Genomic DNA, 20,301 nt, shown 5'->3' on the forward strand with positions numbered 1-20,301 from the left:
ACTGACTTTTAGTTAAGCGTAGTCTGACGCACAATCATATACAGCGAAGGGATTAAAACCGACTGATATCATTTCCACCTTCGGGGATTTACCTCTGAATTGACTTCTCTCCAATGACTAAAGTGTTTGTGACCCAACAGAAGACGCACTTTTCCGACCTCTGCTTTCAATGGAGGTCATATATCGCAATCTGGGTGGATGGGTGGAGGAAGATGCTTGGTCTGTTTGATCATGAGTACCGCTCACACCCTATTTTTACACAGGACAATGCCATATATTGATGTCTTTCCGATGCATTGCTTCTCGCTTTCTCTCCTGATAGTTATTTCGACTTCTTTTGGTCAATAAGTGGTTACTTTACACTCCCGTCCGCCACATGAATGGTTTGATGCGAACGTAGCTGGTGGTGAACCCAAATCAAACATACTGCGTGGGACTACGGTAGTTTGTGAGTAACACAACAGATAGCTTGGAACTAGTAAGCGTAAGAAGCCATGTTGCCACTATTTTCAGTTGGCTTCACACTGAAGTAGACTATCGTGATAAAAATTTCGCTATAAGTCGCAGACTGTGGAGCGATACACCTCCGATTCTTCCATGATTGCAAGAGCGGTCATTTTCCCTAATGTTCTCTAGCGACACAAAAAGTAAGCCTGGATCCGGTGATTCCAAGTTCAACATGTGGTAGCGTCAGAGTTGTATAAAGAAATTTGAGGTAAGTGCAATTTGAAGGAGACTGCAGCCATTCACACAAATATTCCGGACAGTTAGACAAACGAACATCATTGGTAATTGATATAGTGGGTGTTGATCTGTTCACCCAGCTTGGCAATATATTCGTACACGTTTCGCCACCATTAAAACAGGCGCGGTCAGTGCCTATTAGGGCGCATAGTTTCCATCTTCGTGCTTGCGCCTATATGGTTGACAAAGAGCAACTTTATTCTATAGTTTGATTGGCTGCTGATAACCACCGCACCTGAAGCCTGATTGGTCCGATCGGTCAACAGCAACCTGAACGATTGCCATTGAATGCACTCGAGGTAACAATACTCCGACACGTTACATACGAAGGTTACATTAGGGAAACTAACCTTTGGGACGCAATGGTGTTCCATAAGCTCCCGACATCTTCGAAGGTTGACTCGAAAGTATTTGGTCAAATCGCTGTTTCTCATTGTTGCCGCTGGATCATACACCTAAAGTGATCCAGGAAAGGCAAGTGCGTTAAGTAAACTCAAAGTGAGAACACTAGAATTGTGAGGAAATATGTAAACATTGCTAATAAGTTGGCGAATCTGCATTTTTGCCTTCAGACACATCCACAGTATCTTCTGTGATCGGAAGTTCCATCAACCTACTACGGGGCTTCGTGTACGTTGTTAGTGGTCTGGGAGCAATTTTTCGCCGCCGTGAACACCGAGATCTTAGCCTACGTCATACAGAAAAAATACAATTTCAATACTTATTTGTTAACGCGTGGCCTTAGCCAAAAAGCGAGAACCAATTTTCAACGTCCCTCCCAAACTGAAGCAGCACAGCAGGCATGTATATAATAGGTGTCAGCAGATTCTCATCACAAACACCCCGGACAAATATTCTCTTGAGTAAGAAACTTTTAAGAGGGAGCTCATAATGTGAAGTTTACTCAAGTCAACTGTTCAAGTAATCAGATCAACCAGATATCGACCAAAAGTTCGTCCAAACAGCCAACAGGAATCCTGATCCTCAACTAAAAATGATAAGTAGATGTCTATCTGGGTGAGCAGACCAAACGGTGAGCTAATGTCTACCTCTTAACAACTCGGTTTTTTTCACAACTGCTTCTTTTCTAGGTGTTCCGTTTGCCATGCCACCAGGATTCCCAGGCCCACCCGGTGGGATCGGTCGTCCAATGGTTGGACCGTTCATTCCATCCCAACCCTTAGGCCCGGGGGCACCGACAGTTCCTCTGCATATGATGCCTCCTCCTATGCACGGCATGTCGATGATGCCCGGTTCCATGCCCCCATTCAGGCCACCGATGCCTTTCATGCCCCCAGCTATGCCTGTTGGAGCCATTCCCCCGGCTACTCAGCCAGCGGTTCAGCGTAAGACTCCAGATGACATATGGGTAGAAAACCTAACAGCAGAAGGGAAGTCTTACTACTATAACATGCGTACTCGTGAGACACGATGGGACCGCCCGGAGGGTGTCACAGTTGTGCGTCAGGGTGAAGTGGAGGGGACAGCTAAGCCTGCATCGACAACTGCCTCTGTCGTACCCACAATACCACCTCTGCTGTCCACAGGTGCTGCTATTCAAAAACCTCCGGACGTTGCAGTATGGTCAGAGTACCGCAATCCAGAGGGTAAGGCGTACTACCACAATTCAAGAACTGGTGAGACTACCTGGGAGAAACCTAAAGTGCTTGTCGACTGGGACGGTAAGAACTCGTTAGTTTCACGATGTGTTCCTTACTTTTAGAGCAACAGAAAACCCCGGTATTCACTGTTCCTTCTGCTCCCTCTACCACAACGATGCAAGCGACAGCTGCCGCACCCGTGCAATCGACGCCTCAGGTGGGTAATTCATCCGTTTATCTCAGTTAACAGCTTTGTGGCTCATTGTTACTGCACACTTACCGTGTTTGGACACCGTCCTCGTCAAGCCCCAATGCTACTTTATTTTTCTTCGAGTTCACCCCGGGTAATAGGTTCTCGATTTTGGTCCCTCACTGCTCAGTTTCGCTCTCATGGAAATGATGTATCCCTTCGGAGCTGTACACTCATTTGCAGCTTTGCTTCGTGTTAACTGGAAACCATCCCACATGCAATAGTCTTCCACTGAGGGCGCTGCACAAATACCACTTTTAAACGATATTTAGGATATCGAAGCTTTTTTCTTCGACGCGACACTACTCACAAGGTCCCTCAGACAACCCACAATGTTTCCACCTTGAGTCTCGTCTCATGGGCGTGCCTCACCAACCCTCGTGGAGAGATATGCTCCGGCATCGTTAAACACCGTTCCAACTCAAACATGGAACGTAAAGTTCAGCTGTCATCCGAATGAGCCCCTGTTAACGGAAAGTTAATTTGCAAATCAGTGTATGGCGTCGTTTATGAGGATTATGGTTTCCAAATAAATTAGACCGATTGACGCCTGGCAAACCCCAAGACCAGCAAAACTGGCTGTGGATCGTCAAAGGTTAACCTTTTCTTTTGGTACTTTAGATCACAGGTTTTTGTCTCCTGAAAGCAACCATGAAGAAGGTAGACAACGAGTAATCACAGTCAGGCGCTAACCCTAGTCTGAGCAGTTGGAGATTTTGGGTTGAACAGTCAGGGTTTTGTCGATCCGGGAAAGAATGTACAACAACAAAGTGAAGAGGATAGGATAGCGGGTAAATGATGTGGTTGCCGGGACAGAAGACGGATTCAGATTCTAGTACAATGGCAGAGGTTCATATAGTGAAATCTGAGAAGTATCCCCACGTCGATCATGACAGCTGTACTCCATGTGAAGCGAAGTAACTATTAAGACGGGGGAAAATTTCTGAGGAAATAAAACGTCAGTCGTCCTGAAAGCCTGAGTCGCAACAAACGGCAAAAAACTGAAGTGATTCACCAAGAACAGCATGGAGGTCACAGGTCGGAGCCGATGGGTTGTGAGCAGACCAGCAAGAGTGCGACGTGCTGCGTCTGACAGTCATGGATTTTCATAAAGTTGGCGTTCAGCGTCAAGATTTATGGGTGAATTCCTGTAAGAATGCCTCTAAAAGAACCCGCCCTCATATTTCGCAGGTAGCTTATGTCGGGATAACGGCCTTACATTTTTTCTGCGGGCTGCACGGCTGTTGTGCACCAAAAGTTCGCTGCGACAAACGTCTGGTTTTTTAGGCTTATTGCATTAAGGAATTCAAGTTGGTGAATTTCGGGTTTCACCCACAGTGTATCGTGACCGCAGTTCATTATGAAGACCAAGAAGCTATCTGACTGGCGTCTGCCATACCACATTTTCTCCGAATAAGTCCACTTTTGCATTCGGGTTCATGGTCGTGGTTCATATAAAAGGCGGGCCTGTAAGGTGCGCCTTGTTCCGTTTTCTAGTTCCATACATTTGAACTAACCATCTATCCCATCTTTCTGATCAACGCACGCAAACCGAATCGACTCATTAAACTCAATGCAAATCGGTACCACTGATGAAGGTCTTTGTGCGTCCTACCACATGCTTGCGATCGGCTATTGATTGATATATCCAGATCCATTGTAGCACCTTACTCCGCCTCTCGGTTTCAAATTCGGGGTTAATCAGCTTTCTAGGTTGTATCCCACTTTTAAAACCGCCAAGCGATAGTTGCCTGGTTACTACAGATTGATGTCTTCTCGACAGTGGCACAGGACAACCTAGCTTGGTTCCGTGGAACCTCTTCTGGTAGGCTCAAAGTTAGGTGCCCTAATCGGAGTAGCGGATTACTTTATCACGTCGATCGCTCAAAGCTCGTGCATGCTGAGTTTCCTTCTACCCGTTTCTTTCCAGGTTCTGGAGAACAAACAGTCGAACAGTGATGTTCCTTCAGAAGTTTCCACAGAGAACAAGGTAACTGCTGAAGTAAAAGTTACCTCTGAAGCGAAGGACTCGGAGAAGTCTAATGGATCGTCTGGGGAAAATACTTCAACGAAAGAAGAACCGGCGAAGACTCCGAAGGACAACACCAGGCCAGTATCGAGTACTGCCGTCCCTGGTACTCCGTGGTGTGTTGTTTGGACTGGCGACGATCGTGCGTTCTTCTTTAATCCAAGTCAGCGGCTTTCTGTTTGGGAGAAGCCCGAGGAACTGAAAGGACGTGCCGATGTTGACCGCCTCCTCGAAAAACAACCCACAGCGGCTAACCCTGGCAAGCTTGGGTGTTCTGAGGGCAATCCGTCTTCGGGGTCAGTTGATAGTGATAGTGGGGAGACTGCATCCAAGAAACCTCGTCTGTAAGTTTACTCAAGATTTTTAACATTGGCTATGCTGTTGCCTGTGCAGTTCTGGCTTGCACATGGAGCTTATCAATCGCATCTACTAAAGCCATTGTTTCGTATTTTATTTTATAGCTCAGTGGTTAGAGCACAAATTTTACTGACCGGAAGGTCCCTGGTTCGAACCTAACCCCCTTATCTCTCTCGACTCTTGTCTATGTTTGGGCAACTTGACGTTATCCCAGCTCTCGTGCTGTTTTCCGACGGCATAGTAGCTAGCCACCGAAAGGATGCTGTAGCCGAACGTTTATCTTTACATTGTTATCATTTTCAACTTGTTACTTCGATGTTGTTTTGGAATAGTGTTGGCTTTGTCATGGGAGCTCACCAGAATAAATGCACCAGGACAGGATGGAGACTTCAGAAAAGTCATGTGAATACGAATACCACACATTCTTCGGCCAGTGACAGCTAATTATCGTTTTCGTTGATTGGCTTCAATTTACGTTCTCGTCTTCATTTCCCAAGTGAGTTGGATTGAGGGGGGCCATTTTGGTGTTTCTGTGTCCCTCGTCAGCTCAGTCACCCACAGGTCTTGTCGGCTTTAAGGTCTGTGCAGTCGCCACACGGTGTTATTGATTTCAGTCCATCTAGAGAGCGTTTTGATGTTCCCATGTTTCGACTGCAAACCATGGCGTGCAATTTTATTAGGGACCCTTCTCTACCCAAACTGCCTGTGTTGCGAACCAAATCTAGTGTGAGTTTGAGTCATTATGCATGAAAGTGGTGTGGATAGAAGGGAGTTGTCATACGCCAGCAAATTATGGGATGGCTCAGTGGTTAGAGCGCGAATTTACTGACCGGAAGGTCCGTGGTTCGAACCCTACCTCTGCCTTTCGACATCCCTTCTCTGGGCTTGGGCAACCAGGCAATATTCCAGCCCTCGTGCTTCCTTTTGGTGACATGGTAGTTAGGCACCGGAAGGGTGCTACAACTGAACGATTTTTTTAAATTGCAAACACCAGATCTTCACGTACTTTCCCACGAATCGCATTCCCTCTGGTGTGCATCGGCATATATTGGTTTACCAACTACCCACGGGCATCCAGCAGCTCGACTGTTGTTGACCCGCAAATCAGCCATGAATATCAGCCGTCTTTTCACTGCAGGTCATTTTTTGGTTGGTTAAACAACGGACTAGCAACTTATTGCAAGCCTACTGTAGCTTGGGCATCCATATTACCTCAATTTTTACTCGGCCGTTTGCCTCCATTTGGCTCCCATATGTATTCAACCCTGGTGATGGATTTGTCACGTATCAACGTTTTGTCATCTTTGCAAAAACATCCGTAAGGCAGTCAGCAAGCGGTGCGCTGAGCCGTATGTCTTATGAACAGGACGACAGTTTCGTGTACAGGATGCACTAGTAGTCTGGTCAAGATTCTTTTGCAAATATGCTGAGCTTTCGCCATGTCTCTTTTCTGATTTCAGGGATGGCGAAGAGAACCAACCCCAAGATAATGAGGCCCAAAAAAATCAAACGCCAGAAAATGCGGATGCGGAAACGGAAAAACCAGCGAACACTCCTGATAAAATCCCTGTCGGTATGGAGGCCGCCAAAGAGGCTGAGGAACGGGCAGCTCGAGAACGGGCTGTTCAGCCACTAGAAGTTCGAGTCAGACGGTTCCGCGAAATGCTTGTTGAAATGCAGGTAATGCCTCTTTCTAAAGTAGTGTAGATGCCGTTCTTGGCACGATCGGACGCTTGAAACAGCCCCCGTGCGATATTCTAGATTACGATTGCACCTTACTCCCTAGGTTGAGGCATAACATGAGGTCCAGAGAGTCGAGTTCATGAGGTTTTAAAAAGTGGTCATGATCACCTAGTTCGAACTAATCAGTCAAGAATGGCTCACGTATACTGCCGGAGCCAGCTAGAAAATAAAGTGATGGTACAAACACATCGCTTTCGACTTACGACTTCGTTTGACAAACCAAACTTTCTCACACTCAGTACACGGGCCGACAAAGCAGTTGATTTGTAAATCTTGTGTCGTCGGATGTGAATTGCAAAGTGCCAGTGGCTGAGCTTCAGTGATATAACTGTTGTCTTCACGTGGAAGCTGTAGGTACGTGACCGGAACTTCCTCAGTTGCCGCCGAAGGTGCTGAAACTCCGTGATTTGGAAGCCCCGTGCTTTGTCCTTTATCCGACTTTCAATTACACGATATTGTGAGGTCTCCGGAACGGTTCAGTAACAGTACATGTAGGAAGTACAATTGAAAAGGCATACCAATGTCGCATTTTGTGACGTTTTCGATCTTGCTTCGGATGTATCCGCCGTCGATGGCATAATATCTGCTTCGTAGCTCAGCTTCGAGTAATCCTCTAACGGAAATGTTCACCATAATCTTTTGTTGCATTTCACTTCGTCATGTTCATGTTAACTGCTTGAACGAAAGACTGGGATCCCAGCCCAGGTGCTTGAAGCGTTGAACTATAGTCCCTGGGGGGCTGAGCGAACAACAGCATAAGCTGCAGAGCATCTGCAACTGGTTTCCATCTCGACCACTGGAAAGTGAGGATGTTACCTGACTAGCTTTTCTAGCTAATGAGAACGTCGGAATGTTGGCAGCCTCCACATGCTTTATTCCAAAGCTGTATCGTCCCAGTTGTCCTTTCATCGTCCGATCCAAATGCGTCGCAAAGTAAACCTTGTTCGAAGAGTCTTGAGGATTTGTGTCCTTGGATCTTCTCATGTTCTGAGGGGACAGTTTCTGCATTTACCTACGAAACATTAGGCAGTTGTGGGTGTCGATGTTCTATTGTCGCTCTGTCGAAGAATATCGCATATTTCGGCGTTCAAACCGAACAATTAATTGAAAAATAACATCCATTTCTGGTCGTTGAATGCCATTTTCTTCATTATCCCTTGATCGACCGTTACGTTTTGCTTTGTCTGAGCCAACGTGGTACATACTATCTTGATATGTTTTATCGGATTTGTTGCTGGTTTTGGTTAATCAAAATGATGGAATTTTTGCCGTAAGCCATACCTATTTATCTAAATTTGATAGACACAATCGGTGCGCTTCTGTGGGGAAAGGTCTCCATTTCTGACCAGGCATGGTTATGATAGACTGCAGCCGTAGGGATATTTCCTCTTTAGAGGCAACTTTAACCTATTGTCATGTAACTCTATGTACTCTGTAGACCTAATTAGCATATCCGTGGGAGAATCTGTGGAACGTTTTATATGGGTGGAGACCTTCGGACTGAGGTTCCTCGCTGCATATACTGCTTCTACGCTAAGACTGAAAACCAGCGTTCAGTTTGAATGATGTATTTCTTTCAGTGATCTCTAATCAGAACTTAAAAAACCTAGCAAACTGACCACAACTCACTTAGTTGCCCTGGGTTTCTCTCTAATCGACCTTTGGGCTATCTTCACCCATTTGACCACCTGATTGCAATGAAGCGCTGTTTGAACCAAATGCACTTCCATAGAGTACCTCGAGGTAGTCTGAACATCAGATCTCTCGCGGGGTCCGCGGATCATTCAGGCTTTACCGGTGTTTTCCGGCGTGCTCTGGTGCACAGCCGAATTAGACTAGATAGCTTGCATTTTGCTATTAAATAGTAAAACCTAGGGGTTCTGGAGTCACCTTTGTAAGGTGTCAAAAATAATGCTTATATTGGGTGAACGCCCAGTGATACGGAGTCATTTCTCTAGCCATCAACTCTTACGTTGCGTTGTACGAAGCTAAGAATAGCCACTAGCTACTGTCGCTTCATCGCGTGCACTGAATCACGAGGCTTTCCGAATTGCTCGAAAGGTGGAACCTATCTGTTGTTATGTCTCACTGTCCAGTTGTCGCACCCTTACGATGTATTTCTTTCATGCATCCCACAAGGAGCGCGGGAGATATTGCCGGAAAAGCCAAGACGGAGGGGAATCAAAGAGCCAGAATCGATCTAAGAACATTTCGGTCGGTAGCTTCTTATCCAAAACTTCATTATCAAGCTTAGAGTTTGCATCAAAGCATGTGAAATTACGTCAAAGCGGCTTCTGTGGCACCCTTTTCTAATCCACTGTCACATTTCATGGAATCGTAATACTCCAGTGCTATAGTGGTCATTATTTTTTCGAATCGAATACAACCGGTATCTTCTGGAGCTCGATTGCGGCGGGGGAGAAGCTAGAAGCAACCAGTGAAGTGCTTTTCACCAAGGCAGTCTTTTATTATTCAACTCTGGTCTGGCAGACACTGCTTGTTAACTAGCATTAAAAACTGTTTGACATCCAGAGTGAAGGTGCGACACAGCCGTGACTGGGAGAAAGGGATACTCCGAGGACCTTTTGAAATCGCTTCTCAGAAACGCCTATTGGTTAGGCACTGTCATCAACAATGCAGCATCGCTTTCGAGCCCCAGGGCTTCACTGTTGCAGGCTATCGACATTTCTGCACAGCTACAGGCTCTATCGCCTCTTAAGAGAACGTGCACACAGACGTGTATAATGTGGGAGCTGACCTCATGTTCTATCCTGTGAGGATTATACGGTGCATCGCATCCTGGTGATTCAGGTATTTTCTGGGATGTTGGAAAAGTCGCTCGGTTTCTTCAGCCATGATGCCTCAGGAGAAGTCAGTTCTGAACGCAATCCCGACCAACTGTTCAAGAAGGGTGAGCTGTATTTCTATAGCACGTTCTCCAGAAGCGATAAATCATCCAAGTTGGTTCGCTAACTATTCAGCCCTCAGTGTTGTGTAGAAAAGGCGTTCCTCAAAAGTTGGGTTGATCGCGAGTGCTACAGCTCTGTAGTCTGGAGGAATCATCTCTTCGAATACATACACGATTAGAAGGTCGTCTATCCTTCGAACAACTACAACAACTGGAACTTAGTCCACTTGTTGTCTAGGAGTGTTGACCCTACGCGAGATCCATTCGGTACCTGTTCTGAACATCAGGTCCTCCCACATCGCCAGCTACGCAACACATATCTGACGGTCTGCCTTGTACTGACTAGACTACCTTCCGTTTCCACATACGAACGACAAACCAAACATGGAATCATGCGTGGTTAGCATTCATAGGATATACTCATGAAGCGTTAGGGGGATGTGAATTTTCCGCTTAACTTTGAAATTTATCCACCATCGGGAGTAATGGTGCGAGGACGCTGGCTCTTAAATGCCGTACAACTGCTCCAATTCGTTCGTTGGAAAGTGTATGAAAAGCAGACAAAGAAATAAAAATGGTTTAACCAGACACCCGGGGTTTCTGCAACAAAGGTGGAGTAAACGGACAGCGTAAGAAATTCAAATTCATTCGGTACGACGATTTCTTCAGTGGCTTATCTATAGTGAACAACTGTGAGTGTTCGTCTCTGATGACTGCGAACAGGTGACTTTTAGCGCAAGTCGGTTTCCTTCTTTGAGGATCAATACGGTGTTGCCGTTTGAGTTGCCCTGTCTCTATCGTAAATCTGGTTCACTTTGGTTTCAGGTTTCTGCTTTTTCTACATGGGAGAAAGAGTTGCACAAAATTGTCTTCGATCCGCGCTATCTTCTTTTGGCCAGCAAAGAGAGAAAGCAAACGTTCGAAGCGTACGTCAAAGAACGCGCGGAAGAAGAAAGGCGCGAGAAGAAAAACAAACTGAAGGAGCGGAAAGAGAAGTTCAATGAGCTGCTCGAAGAAGCGGAGTTGACGTCGAAGTAAGCTAACCAGCAGTTCGCATTCGTTATTGTGTGGTCAAAGCTAGTCTCTTTGGCGTTTTTCGGACAGTGCGCTTGGTATACAGTCGTTGTTAGTCACATCTGTCTGCTCTTTCCAGATCTTCCTTCACCGAGTTTTCGACAAAGTACGCGAAAGATGCGCGGTTCAAGGGCATAGAAAAGTCGCGGGACAGAGAATCAATGTTCCAAGACTATTTGGCCGAACTTCGCAAACGGGAGAAAGATGAAAAGCACCGTGAGAAAGAGAAAGTAAGTGTTACTACTCCAACTTTATCTGGGTCTATCATTTTGTCGGCAAAATGTTACATTGTGAAATTCCTCACGTCGTTGCCGAAGGGATCAAATCAATTCACAAGTACTGTTTAATTCGGGTGCATGACGGCTCCGTGGTCATTTGTGATGACCTGCGAATAATTGAGATGCCAACCCTACAGTTAGTGTGCGGATCTGAGTTGGCGTAGCTTCTGTAATACTCTATTTAGAATTGCCAGGTGTCTGATTATTCGTTGGCTTAAGTTTTCGCCATATGTACCCCCCTTCAGCGCCGTCGTATTCGCGGTCAAGAATTCATACCATCCTTTCCTTCCCTAAGTGTTCTGCTAGAGCCGGAATTTTGCGAGTTCCCCTTCGAGTAAATCGCTAGCCTTATTGGCGGTTCTGATACTCATTTCACTGTCTCGCTGTTTTTGCTGGTCAAATGTTATGCGCTCACACGCTTACCATTGTTTCCTTCGGCGTTGGGAGTGTCACTTTATTCCTGCTCTCACATGTACTTAGATCAATTGAACGTTCCTGTCGACGATTGCTACCTAAGTATTCATTCGAAATTAGCGAATACCACACGTTCGACATATTTCCACCAAAGTTTTATGGTTATAAGCATTCAGTGACTGACCACTATGTCGTTGTATTCATCAGTTTTCACCCGTTGGCTGTGAAAGTGGTCACAGTGGTCATGCTCGGTTGTTTTCCTTGCTGATCTAATCTCTGCTGAAACCTGTGACGTGAGTTCTGAGAGCGGATTGCTTGTCCAACCACGGAATTTATAAGCGGTCATCCGGACCTTGCTGCACGTCCGAATTTCCTCGTTTCGTCCAAGCCGTGAGTGTGAATGCTTTTACAAAATCAAGTTGTCTGTTTACGTGTTTCACTTTAGGGCGTAACTCACAGCTATCCCATGCATGACCAGTATTTTGTTGCTCCTGTTACCTAGAATCGCCCGCGCTCCTTAGCATTCTCGTTAGTTAATAACTCCTTTATAAGTTCTGATATTTCTAAGTTTGTTTTACATCGTTGATGTAGAATTTCTGTAGGCTATAAAAACCCTCATCTAAACTACTTCCAGCAGGGCATTTTTCAGTGTAAATCTTCCATGCCAGCAGAACCCTGACAGATTAGCACCCGACCAGAACCGCTTTGAAAGTGGTTGGCTATTACCTTTCTGACCCTCACCTCACTCCGATGGATAGGGAAGTGAGCCGAGCTTTACTTGTCTAAAACACAGCAAGCAACAATAAGTAATCCTCGGTTTGTGTTTAAACATGGTTCATTCAATTAGAAAAAGTTTGGAACGGATTGAGGAATCGTTTCAGAAGGGTTTCAGGAGGTAAACAATCGGTGGTTTTTTATGTGGACAGCGTTTCGTTTTTGATACAAGAGCTTGGCTTGATGAAGCTTTTGTGTCAAAAGCGAAGCGTTCAAATAAGCTCTGCTGAAACGTGGTTCACATGTTCTTAGTTATGTTAGATAAGATGATTTTACTCATGTTATTCTTTATTCAAGGGGATCGGAATAGTACGCTTTAATGAGACAGAACATATTGATTTGTCGACAACCTTATAGTGGTTTGGACTTTTTGCTTCTGGCTTCGTCTCAACCTCAACTTGAGCAATCTACTATTTAAGGATCAGCTTGAGGACTCCCGAATAGCGCTTGTCATAAAAGGATGGTACCGTGTTTATGAGCTACCTGGAGCTGACTTGTCGAGTTTTCTCCATGCTGGCTAGTTACTCTCATCTCATCTAGAAACATCTCCAAAAACCCTGTAAATCAAGGTTTTCATGAAGCTCTTAGTAATTTCACTTTGAGACGGGGCGCTAGGTTACTTTTGAACGTGTTCACTTTACTCATTCCCATGTGCGTCGTGTTGCTTGGTGTAAAGTTTTGTCTAGCATAAACGTGAGTTTCGAAGAAAAACACCATTTTTCGTCAATTACGCCGAATGCCATCCACATACTTAGCTACGCTCTTCGTCACTTGTTCATTCAGACGACTATAATTATTCACGTAGGAGCCCTTTAACCCAGAACATATTCTTGTGATCAACCTGTAACCAAAATACCCTAGCTGGTGTCAATTTCATCCCTATTTCGATTAAGATCATTGTTTGGATCTATGTATTTCGTCCATTGGGCTGATTGCAGCTTAGGAATGACCAGCGATGTCTTTTCCAATATCTGTGTGATCATTTACCACATGTTTCGCGCCATCTACCCTGAATCTGATTATTCGAAGATTTCAAACAGTAAGCCACCCCTTTCTTTACAGCTTCCGTTGTTGAATATTTCCAAATCGTTCGATGAATCTGCAGCGTTTATGCTGCGAGCAGTAAACCGAACTGACCCGTTGCAAATTGTGCGCTTCGGTAGTTTACCACATGCCGCTCCCCCGTTCATTTGGATTTGAGACCGTGGGACGGGATACTTATTCGGTGCACTGAAATGAAATACAGTAATTTTTCTGGTTACATCATATATCCCGAATTGTTCTAATGGGTATTTGGCAGCAAACGAACAGTTCTGAATATGAATTTGCTAGAAGCCACACAATATAAAGCATTATATTGTTTTCCAACAAGTGTTTTCATCATGACCCGCTCCGCCGTTTTTGTGCATCATTTCATGGCCTTCAATTTATGAACGGTCGTTAGAGTGCTAGATCCCGTTCCCGTCCACTGGGTATAGGTTTCAACTGATCTACACACGTCCATGTGCACCGTCCCCTGTGGTTGTTCCAACCAACAATCATCGTCCAAGTCAACTGTCTACTAGCTGGTTGAACAAGCAATTTCCTGATACAAAATTGACAGGAAAGCTAGTGTTGTCCTTCTTTTACGGTTTGTCCAAAGTTGGAATCGGGTACCGGAAGATATTGCTAATTTGTCAGTTCTTCAGAAAAGTAATTTTACTAATATAGCCCTCTGGTTTTCGGCCACAAATTTTAAATTCACTCCTTTTATCCTTTATACTCGAATAGCCACAAGGCGTTGTCACTCCGTAGGATTGTCCGTAGCGGTTGCTTTTGGATGAAGCTGAGGTATTGTCCGACCAGTCAAGTTTTCGGCGAATTCAAACGGGCCTCCACAACTCGGCAACGGAAATCAAAGTCTCAGGATCTGTGGATCGGCACTATTCATCGACACGTCTCCAAACCCAGCAACTGAGAATTTAAGGTGCACCAACCTTAGTTGTGCTAAGTAATACTAGTTTGCATCTCTCTTCGTAGAGGAATGTAGGTACTCTGTATTTTGGGACTGTAGTTGGCGTATACCTAGGGGATATGCTTGTCTCTACTGGAGATTTATTTTTTGTAACCCCCTTTGCCATACTCTTGACCGGAGCAGTCAGAACTCTTGGAAGCTAAAATTGTTTGGACCCAATTTACTCGAAAAGTAATTCCAACTTGTTTACATTTCACGTCGGCAGTACAACCGTTAACCGATCGCATTTGTTATGCAAAAATAAACCTGCGTCCAAGTGAGTCGGAACTAAAGATAGCTTTTTGAAATTATCTTGGCTAGCTGGTTACTGGGTCCTTGTCAGGTGGTCAAAATAAGGTACCCATTTTTATTATTTAACGCTTTTTATGGGCACCAAATTTGCTCCTCTAACGCACTGATCTGTGCTTATCAGGTCCTTAAACAGATGAATTACAACAGCAATGGGGAAGTCCTTTGACTTTGGCTCCAATCTTCAGGCTATCGCAGCCCGTTGTCAATCCACTTACAGGTTTGTTACGTCTGAGTTTAGTGGCGTCTGCAAAGCTGTAATTTGATTCGCTGATGCGCACATCGGTTGTGCGGCCTATCTGCATGCATATGCCACGACTTATTTAGCTCCCGGGCCTAATTTGGTACATCAGTCCCTTAGCCCATCTGCACAACCTCGTTAATAAAGCCGGGGGCGGACCACCGCCTGTTGTCCTTATTGCCTGTTGGTTCGGTAACTACCCTAAGATATTTTGATAACAGAAATCTTCGCCGCCCATGCGGTAGTAGTAGATGTGTATCCGTCCCTTATGTCTAGACTGAAATAGCTTGTTCATGATATCGGGATGCCAGATCGTTGCTGAAGATCGTGCTTTCAGTCTTTACCGTGCCACCAAATGTGCAATAATTAATGTACCCTAAATTATTAGATGCGGCGCTAGTATACGGATATTCTGTCTTTTACGACTTGTTTTTGTTTACACGAACAGTTAAGTCAACGCCAGTCGTGTTCGTAATCGATCTCTTATTGCATAACGGAAACCTCCAACCCACGACCTTGGCGACTGTTCTGCATTACCCTTTTTCGAAATTACAGGATTTGAATCCGGATGTAAAGGGGGCTTCCAGTTAGACTGCCCAAGTACGGTTAAAAGGTTTTGTTTATTTGGCCCTTCAATGCGTGCTTCATTCATACGGTACATGACCGGAAAACCGGGAACCCGATTCGACGTTAAACTTTATGCAGCTCTTTAAGTTGACTTCATGAACGACAGAGCGAACCCAACTTCGTAGGATTTTGACCTTTTTATGTGACAGCGTCAGCAGGTCACTTGTGTGTTTGTATAGTCACTGTAGTTGGTAGGTCTAGGTCTAAGTCGAAATTATCTAAGATGTGCTGTGCGAAGTGCTACTAGAACCGCCCAATTTTTTCCCATCTCGACTCTCATTCATCCTACAGTCCCCGCACACGTAAGGCAACTCATGAAACCTCAGATCGATATTCAGTGTTCCGATTAAAAAACAGTAGATACCAGCTATGGTGTGCGCCTTGTAATGAACCGTAAAGTGCCGCGAAAGCCACCCTCCGTCAAAGGTGAAAGTGGCCGACTTGGTCGAAGAGGACCAAATAACAAACTTTGAGTCTACCACGCACTTCATGTTGATGGGCAGTATGAAGTATGTGGTCGTCGGGGTACGAATATTCGTGACGTTGATTTGGTCAATTCACAGAATAGTTGGCATGTTTTATGGGTTTCAAATAAGTAAGGTGTTGGGTTTGTCTACTGTTACACCCGTTCGTTTGCAATTCGGTCATCTTGCATCGCCTCCATAGTTCCATCCACTGAACTTTTGTTTTGGCCTCCGATCCTCATACACCAGTCCATTCTGATTACCCATATTGCACCACTTCGTCGCTCCTGAATATTAGCTTACTCCATGCATGACTCCAAATGACGCGCTATCTCAAATTACGACTAGGTGAACACATTCTTATCCAAAGTATGACAAAGGATGTAGCGACTGATTTATTCTGCTCTGCGCAAACTCGTCGCACTTACACTCGCACTCCACGTAGCAATCTTTTCATCGTGATTCAGTTCTATAGCCGTATCCTCTCGAAACAGTAGCCGAGACAACTGCTTATTTGTAATCAGTTCTCTGTTAACTCAACCCTCTCTCCGTAGGCTATATATCAACTTTCACTAGTGATGGACAAGTTTGTTTTTTTAGGGAAGTTTGTGTTTTCACATTCGAATCTCAGGTGGAAGTGGAAGCAGAAGAACGTGAATTTTTATGCTTTTGGAGCTGAAATATTCAGGAAACAGGGTGGTCTATATAGCACTCCGTTCAGTGTATCCACGTTGCAGATTGGTACATTTTCAGTTCCGTTCACACGACTTGGTTTATTATGTTTGGACGGTGATCATATAGGTCTTTCTTAAAAGCGAGACAGGAGGTTTCTATCCATCAAGTATTTCTGCTTCATAACTGACTTACTTGTGCTCAGCTGGATGCTTTTCGGATCGGCCAGCCTCGACTATACTTCACACCTATCACTAGTATAAAGCAAGGTATTCCGTTATCTGTAGGAGCACTTCATGCTCATTTCTGTCTCTATTAGTCCGGTAAGTTGCATCCAAACACGGTCACCGATGTCGGTCATCCCAGAAGTCGACACCAGTGCTGAACACCGGTACTTCCTTAGTAACGCCATCGCAGTCGGTTTTAGTGAGCTCGTTTGAATGCACACTATGTGGCTGTGCCTAGAGTTGGCATGGCCTTCCAGGAACTTCTCATCTCTTGGGTGAAACAACCGAAAAAGGTCAGCCCATGCCTGGTGTTCCTCGTCGTCGCATTTCGTTTCGGTAACACTATGTTCTGCCCTTTTTAGGTTAAGTCTGACTTCTTGAGTCTGCTCAAGGAAACGAAGGGTTTGTCACGGCATTCTCACTGGAGTGAGGTGAAACGAAAAATAGACGCAGATCCGCGATACAAGGCAGTCGATTCTTCATCCCGTCGTGAGGATTGGTTCCGAGATTTCGTGAGAAAACTGGATGAGGTGAGTTACCTTAACATAGTACTGCATCCTTTATTTGTGGCGTTGGCGTGTTTTTCACGGAATACAACAGTATCTGTTAATCTCTGCTGCTGCTTATTTCCTAAATATCTTATACCTGCAGAATCCGCCATCCCGTGAGAGTAGCGACTCCCGAAAGGAAAGAGAAAAGAAAGAGCGACAGGAAGCTTCTATCAGAGAGCGAGAAAAAGAGGTCAAAGAAGCCCTTTCCTCCTCGCTTCGGGAACGAGAGAAGGAGCGTGAGCAACAACTGCATGCTGAACAGGAGGAAAACTTCCGAACATTACTCAGCGAATTTGTACGCGATCCAGGGATGACTTGGAAGGAAGCGAAGAAAGTCCTCCGCAAAGACAGTCGCTGGGAGTTGGTTAGTGACGTTCTGCAGCGTTCTGAACGAGACGAAATGTTCAAGGAACATCTGTCCAATTTATCGAAAAAATCTCGTGAATCCAAAACGATGTCCGAAACTGACTCGGTGCGTTTCCGCTTCATCATTGGTTCGCACGGTTATCCTATCGTTTTGCACACTAGTTTATTATGTATTAGATTAGTTCACACTTCCTGAAGAAGTAAGATTTGCTCAGCGAAGTACGCTTCATTTGCAAACAAATTCGATTTTGCGAGAGACTTAGCTGAATCTCTTGTTTATGATGTGTCTAGGCAACCGAATGTGCTGCTCAGGGCGCCTCATTTTTCACTTGCTACGATATTCGAGATATCACAATACGTTTATATTCGTGATACACTACTCGTAAGGGTGGGATGGCCCAAGTGGTTAGAGCGCGACTGTACTGACCGGAAGGTCCGTGGTTCGAATCCTACCTCTGCCTCTCCACTTCCCCTGTCGGGGCTTGGGCAACCAGGCAGTATCCCAGCCCTCGTGCTTCCTTCGTGTGGCATGGCAGCTAGGCACCGAAAGAGGGCTACAGCTGAATGATTTTTATTTATTTTCAAGTTTACTGAAGGACGAAACCGGTCGTGGGCTGTCGAAGAGTTTCCAGTAACCTTATGAGTAGTGTATTACGAATATACGAGATTTACTTAGTTTCAAATGTAAGAGACAATTTGTCCAAGGTGTTCTGGCGATTAAAAGTGGTTGTGAGTTCTCCTGGGACCATATTGCTGAAGTGTAGTACTTGTTAGCATTCCAGTGAACTGAACCCCCCAGGGCATTACTCACGTCACCAACCCACTGGTTAATGGTTACATGTCCGCTCTGTTAAAAAAAATTCTCTCTGTCAAGTCGCTTCCGTTTAGTGTACCACATTTAGGGATGTTGGCTAATCGACTGGAACACATTTTGAGGTTCATGGAGATGCGTTTTTCCTCGTGTAGGATTAAGAATGATTAATTCGACAGTGCAACTGCCCAGGTCATTGTTTTTTCACGGACAGAATGTGTTGGATGGAGATTCAGTGGACAAGGGACCTGAAGACTAAAACCATAGGGCATATCTACATGGGATGTTCGAGGCTGATTTCTTATACTAATTAGTTTGCCAACCGTAGGATCCGAGTAATTTTAAAACGTGACCTGGACGTATTTGCTACTCGCAGTTCGGGAGCGAGCTGTAATTGTTCTGGCAGCTTAACTATGTCCATCTCTTGGCCATAGTTTGTGTCCACGATGACTGCTGCATTCGAAACCGACTGATCAGCTTACCCGAGTTTTGTGGAACACTGAGTTTGTTCGGATTAACAGTTGCTTGCTGCTGGGTTCCTGTTCATGACGGCCATATGTTTTCCGACAACTGAATTGTTATTCCATTCCTTTAATTTGTAGAAGGAAAAGCGAGTTATCTCTGCGGACTTGGATGAGCGCAGTGAGGATAATCCGGACAAGAAAATGAGGAGTTCGAGCAAAGATTCCGGAAGACGATGAAAGGATCCGATGAACTATGCATTTGCCAATCCATTTGTGCTATCTTGATCGTTCGGACGCAGAGCGAATGAGCACTGTTAGTTGGTCATAGTCTTGTACACCTTACACCACGCTATCCAACATACATGCATTGTTTCCTGTAGTTTTTCGTTTTTTTAATTGTGGATACGATTGGAAAATAAATTTCGCGGCGTTACTTCCTTTTTCCCCTCACTGGCCGATATTCGGGCTGGGCTGGCTTGTTATCGATGGTGTGCGGCTCATTGGGTTCACCTTCGGTTCTAGGGTAATGTTTCGTAGCCAATATAATCTACTTCCCCACTCTCCATTTAGTGTAGAGTACGAAAAAGCCGCAGTGTGTGCTGTCGCTGGTTGCGCACAATCATCGTTTGTTTGTCCCTAATTTACGGGATTCGTGTTATTGTGTTTCTCCGTCATACTTCGTGTATGTTGCCTGACGAATTCCCATGAACGCTGAAGTGCCTCTGATCTGATTTTCTTTCATGCAGATGGTGGTCAAATTACAGGAAAGCTGGACCGTAGCGATCGTGTCTTAACACAGTGTGCGGTCGACAGCCTGTCCACTTGCGGCCTGTTTCCAGCACATCTCGTTAGGTTGGAGTCGGTTAATCCTACTCATGTCAATCTCAAAAACCCTATTTTCTTTCAGTGTTACCACCACCGGACCTATAGAATTGGTCTTATGTGTTCCAGGTCGAATGGGAAGTTGGATGATCGCTCCAGGAGACCAGACTGATTGTTACAACTGCGGTCTGTCTTGCGAGAGATCTAAGTAGGCTATTCGAAAGACTTAACGGAAGGAATGAGAGTTACGCCAGTAATTGCAGTAGCCACACCAGGCGGGTGGCTTGGCGCTCTTACGACTCGCGCCCCACACCGGTGCAACACCAGTCTGGGGCAATCGTGAGTCGAGACTGCATCGATTCTTCGTGTTTGGTGGGAGAACTGATTCTGAGCGGACAATGCATAAGGGTTATTCCGTGGTAACAAGTTCGTGGAGTAGTCCAAGGGTGATGTAATTAAAAGATGTCTAGTGCTTCGTGATAAAGAATAAGCCGTTCAGCTGTAACACCCTTCCGGTGCCCAGTTTTCGTGCTACCCGAAGGAAGCATGAGGGTCGGGACACTGCCAAGTTGCCCAAGCCTA

General features: G+C 45.2%; 2 protein-coding genes across 2 annotated transcripts in view; one reads left to right on the forward strand and one right to left on the reverse strand.

Annotated features, from left to right (window-relative positions):
* Positions 1-1,835: 1,835 nt before the first annotated feature.
* T265_15534 (hypothetical protein) overlaps positions 1,836-20,301 on the forward strand; it is a gene marked incomplete at both ends in the record, with an annotated part of 56,041 nt that continues 37,575 nt past the window's right edge. Inside the window, 8 exons of the mRNA XM_009178528.1 lie at positions 1,836-2,426; positions 2,468-2,562; positions 4,526-4,968; positions 6,442-6,661; positions 10,458-10,666; positions 10,786-10,936; positions 17,068-17,235; positions 17,357-17,728. Of these exons, the coding sequence (XP_009176792.1) occupies positions 1,850-2,426; positions 2,468-2,562; positions 4,526-4,968; positions 6,442-6,661; positions 10,458-10,666; positions 10,786-10,936; positions 17,068-17,235; positions 17,357-17,728 (2,235 nt within the window). The remainder of the gene's footprint in view (positions 2,427-2,467; positions 2,563-4,525; positions 4,969-6,441; positions 6,662-10,457; positions 10,667-10,785; positions 10,937-17,067; positions 17,236-17,356; positions 17,729-20,301) is intronic.
* Positions 7,388-7,732, reverse strand: T265_11774 (hypothetical protein; the record flags this gene model as incomplete). The annotated part of the gene is made up of 1 exon (XM_009178529.1): positions 7,388-7,732. The coding sequence occupies one exon, from the start codon at positions 7,730-7,732 to the stop codon at positions 7,388-7,390; it is 345 nt and encodes a 114-aa protein (XP_009176793.1).

The sequence above is a fragment of the Opisthorchis viverrini genome (genome assembly GCF_000715545.1).
Source record: "Opisthorchis viverrini unplaced genomic scaffold opera_v5_576, whole genome shotgun sequence".
In the NCBI taxonomy this organism is placed as follows: Eukaryota; Metazoa; Platyhelminthes; class Trematoda; order Opisthorchiida; family Opisthorchiidae; genus Opisthorchis; species Opisthorchis viverrini.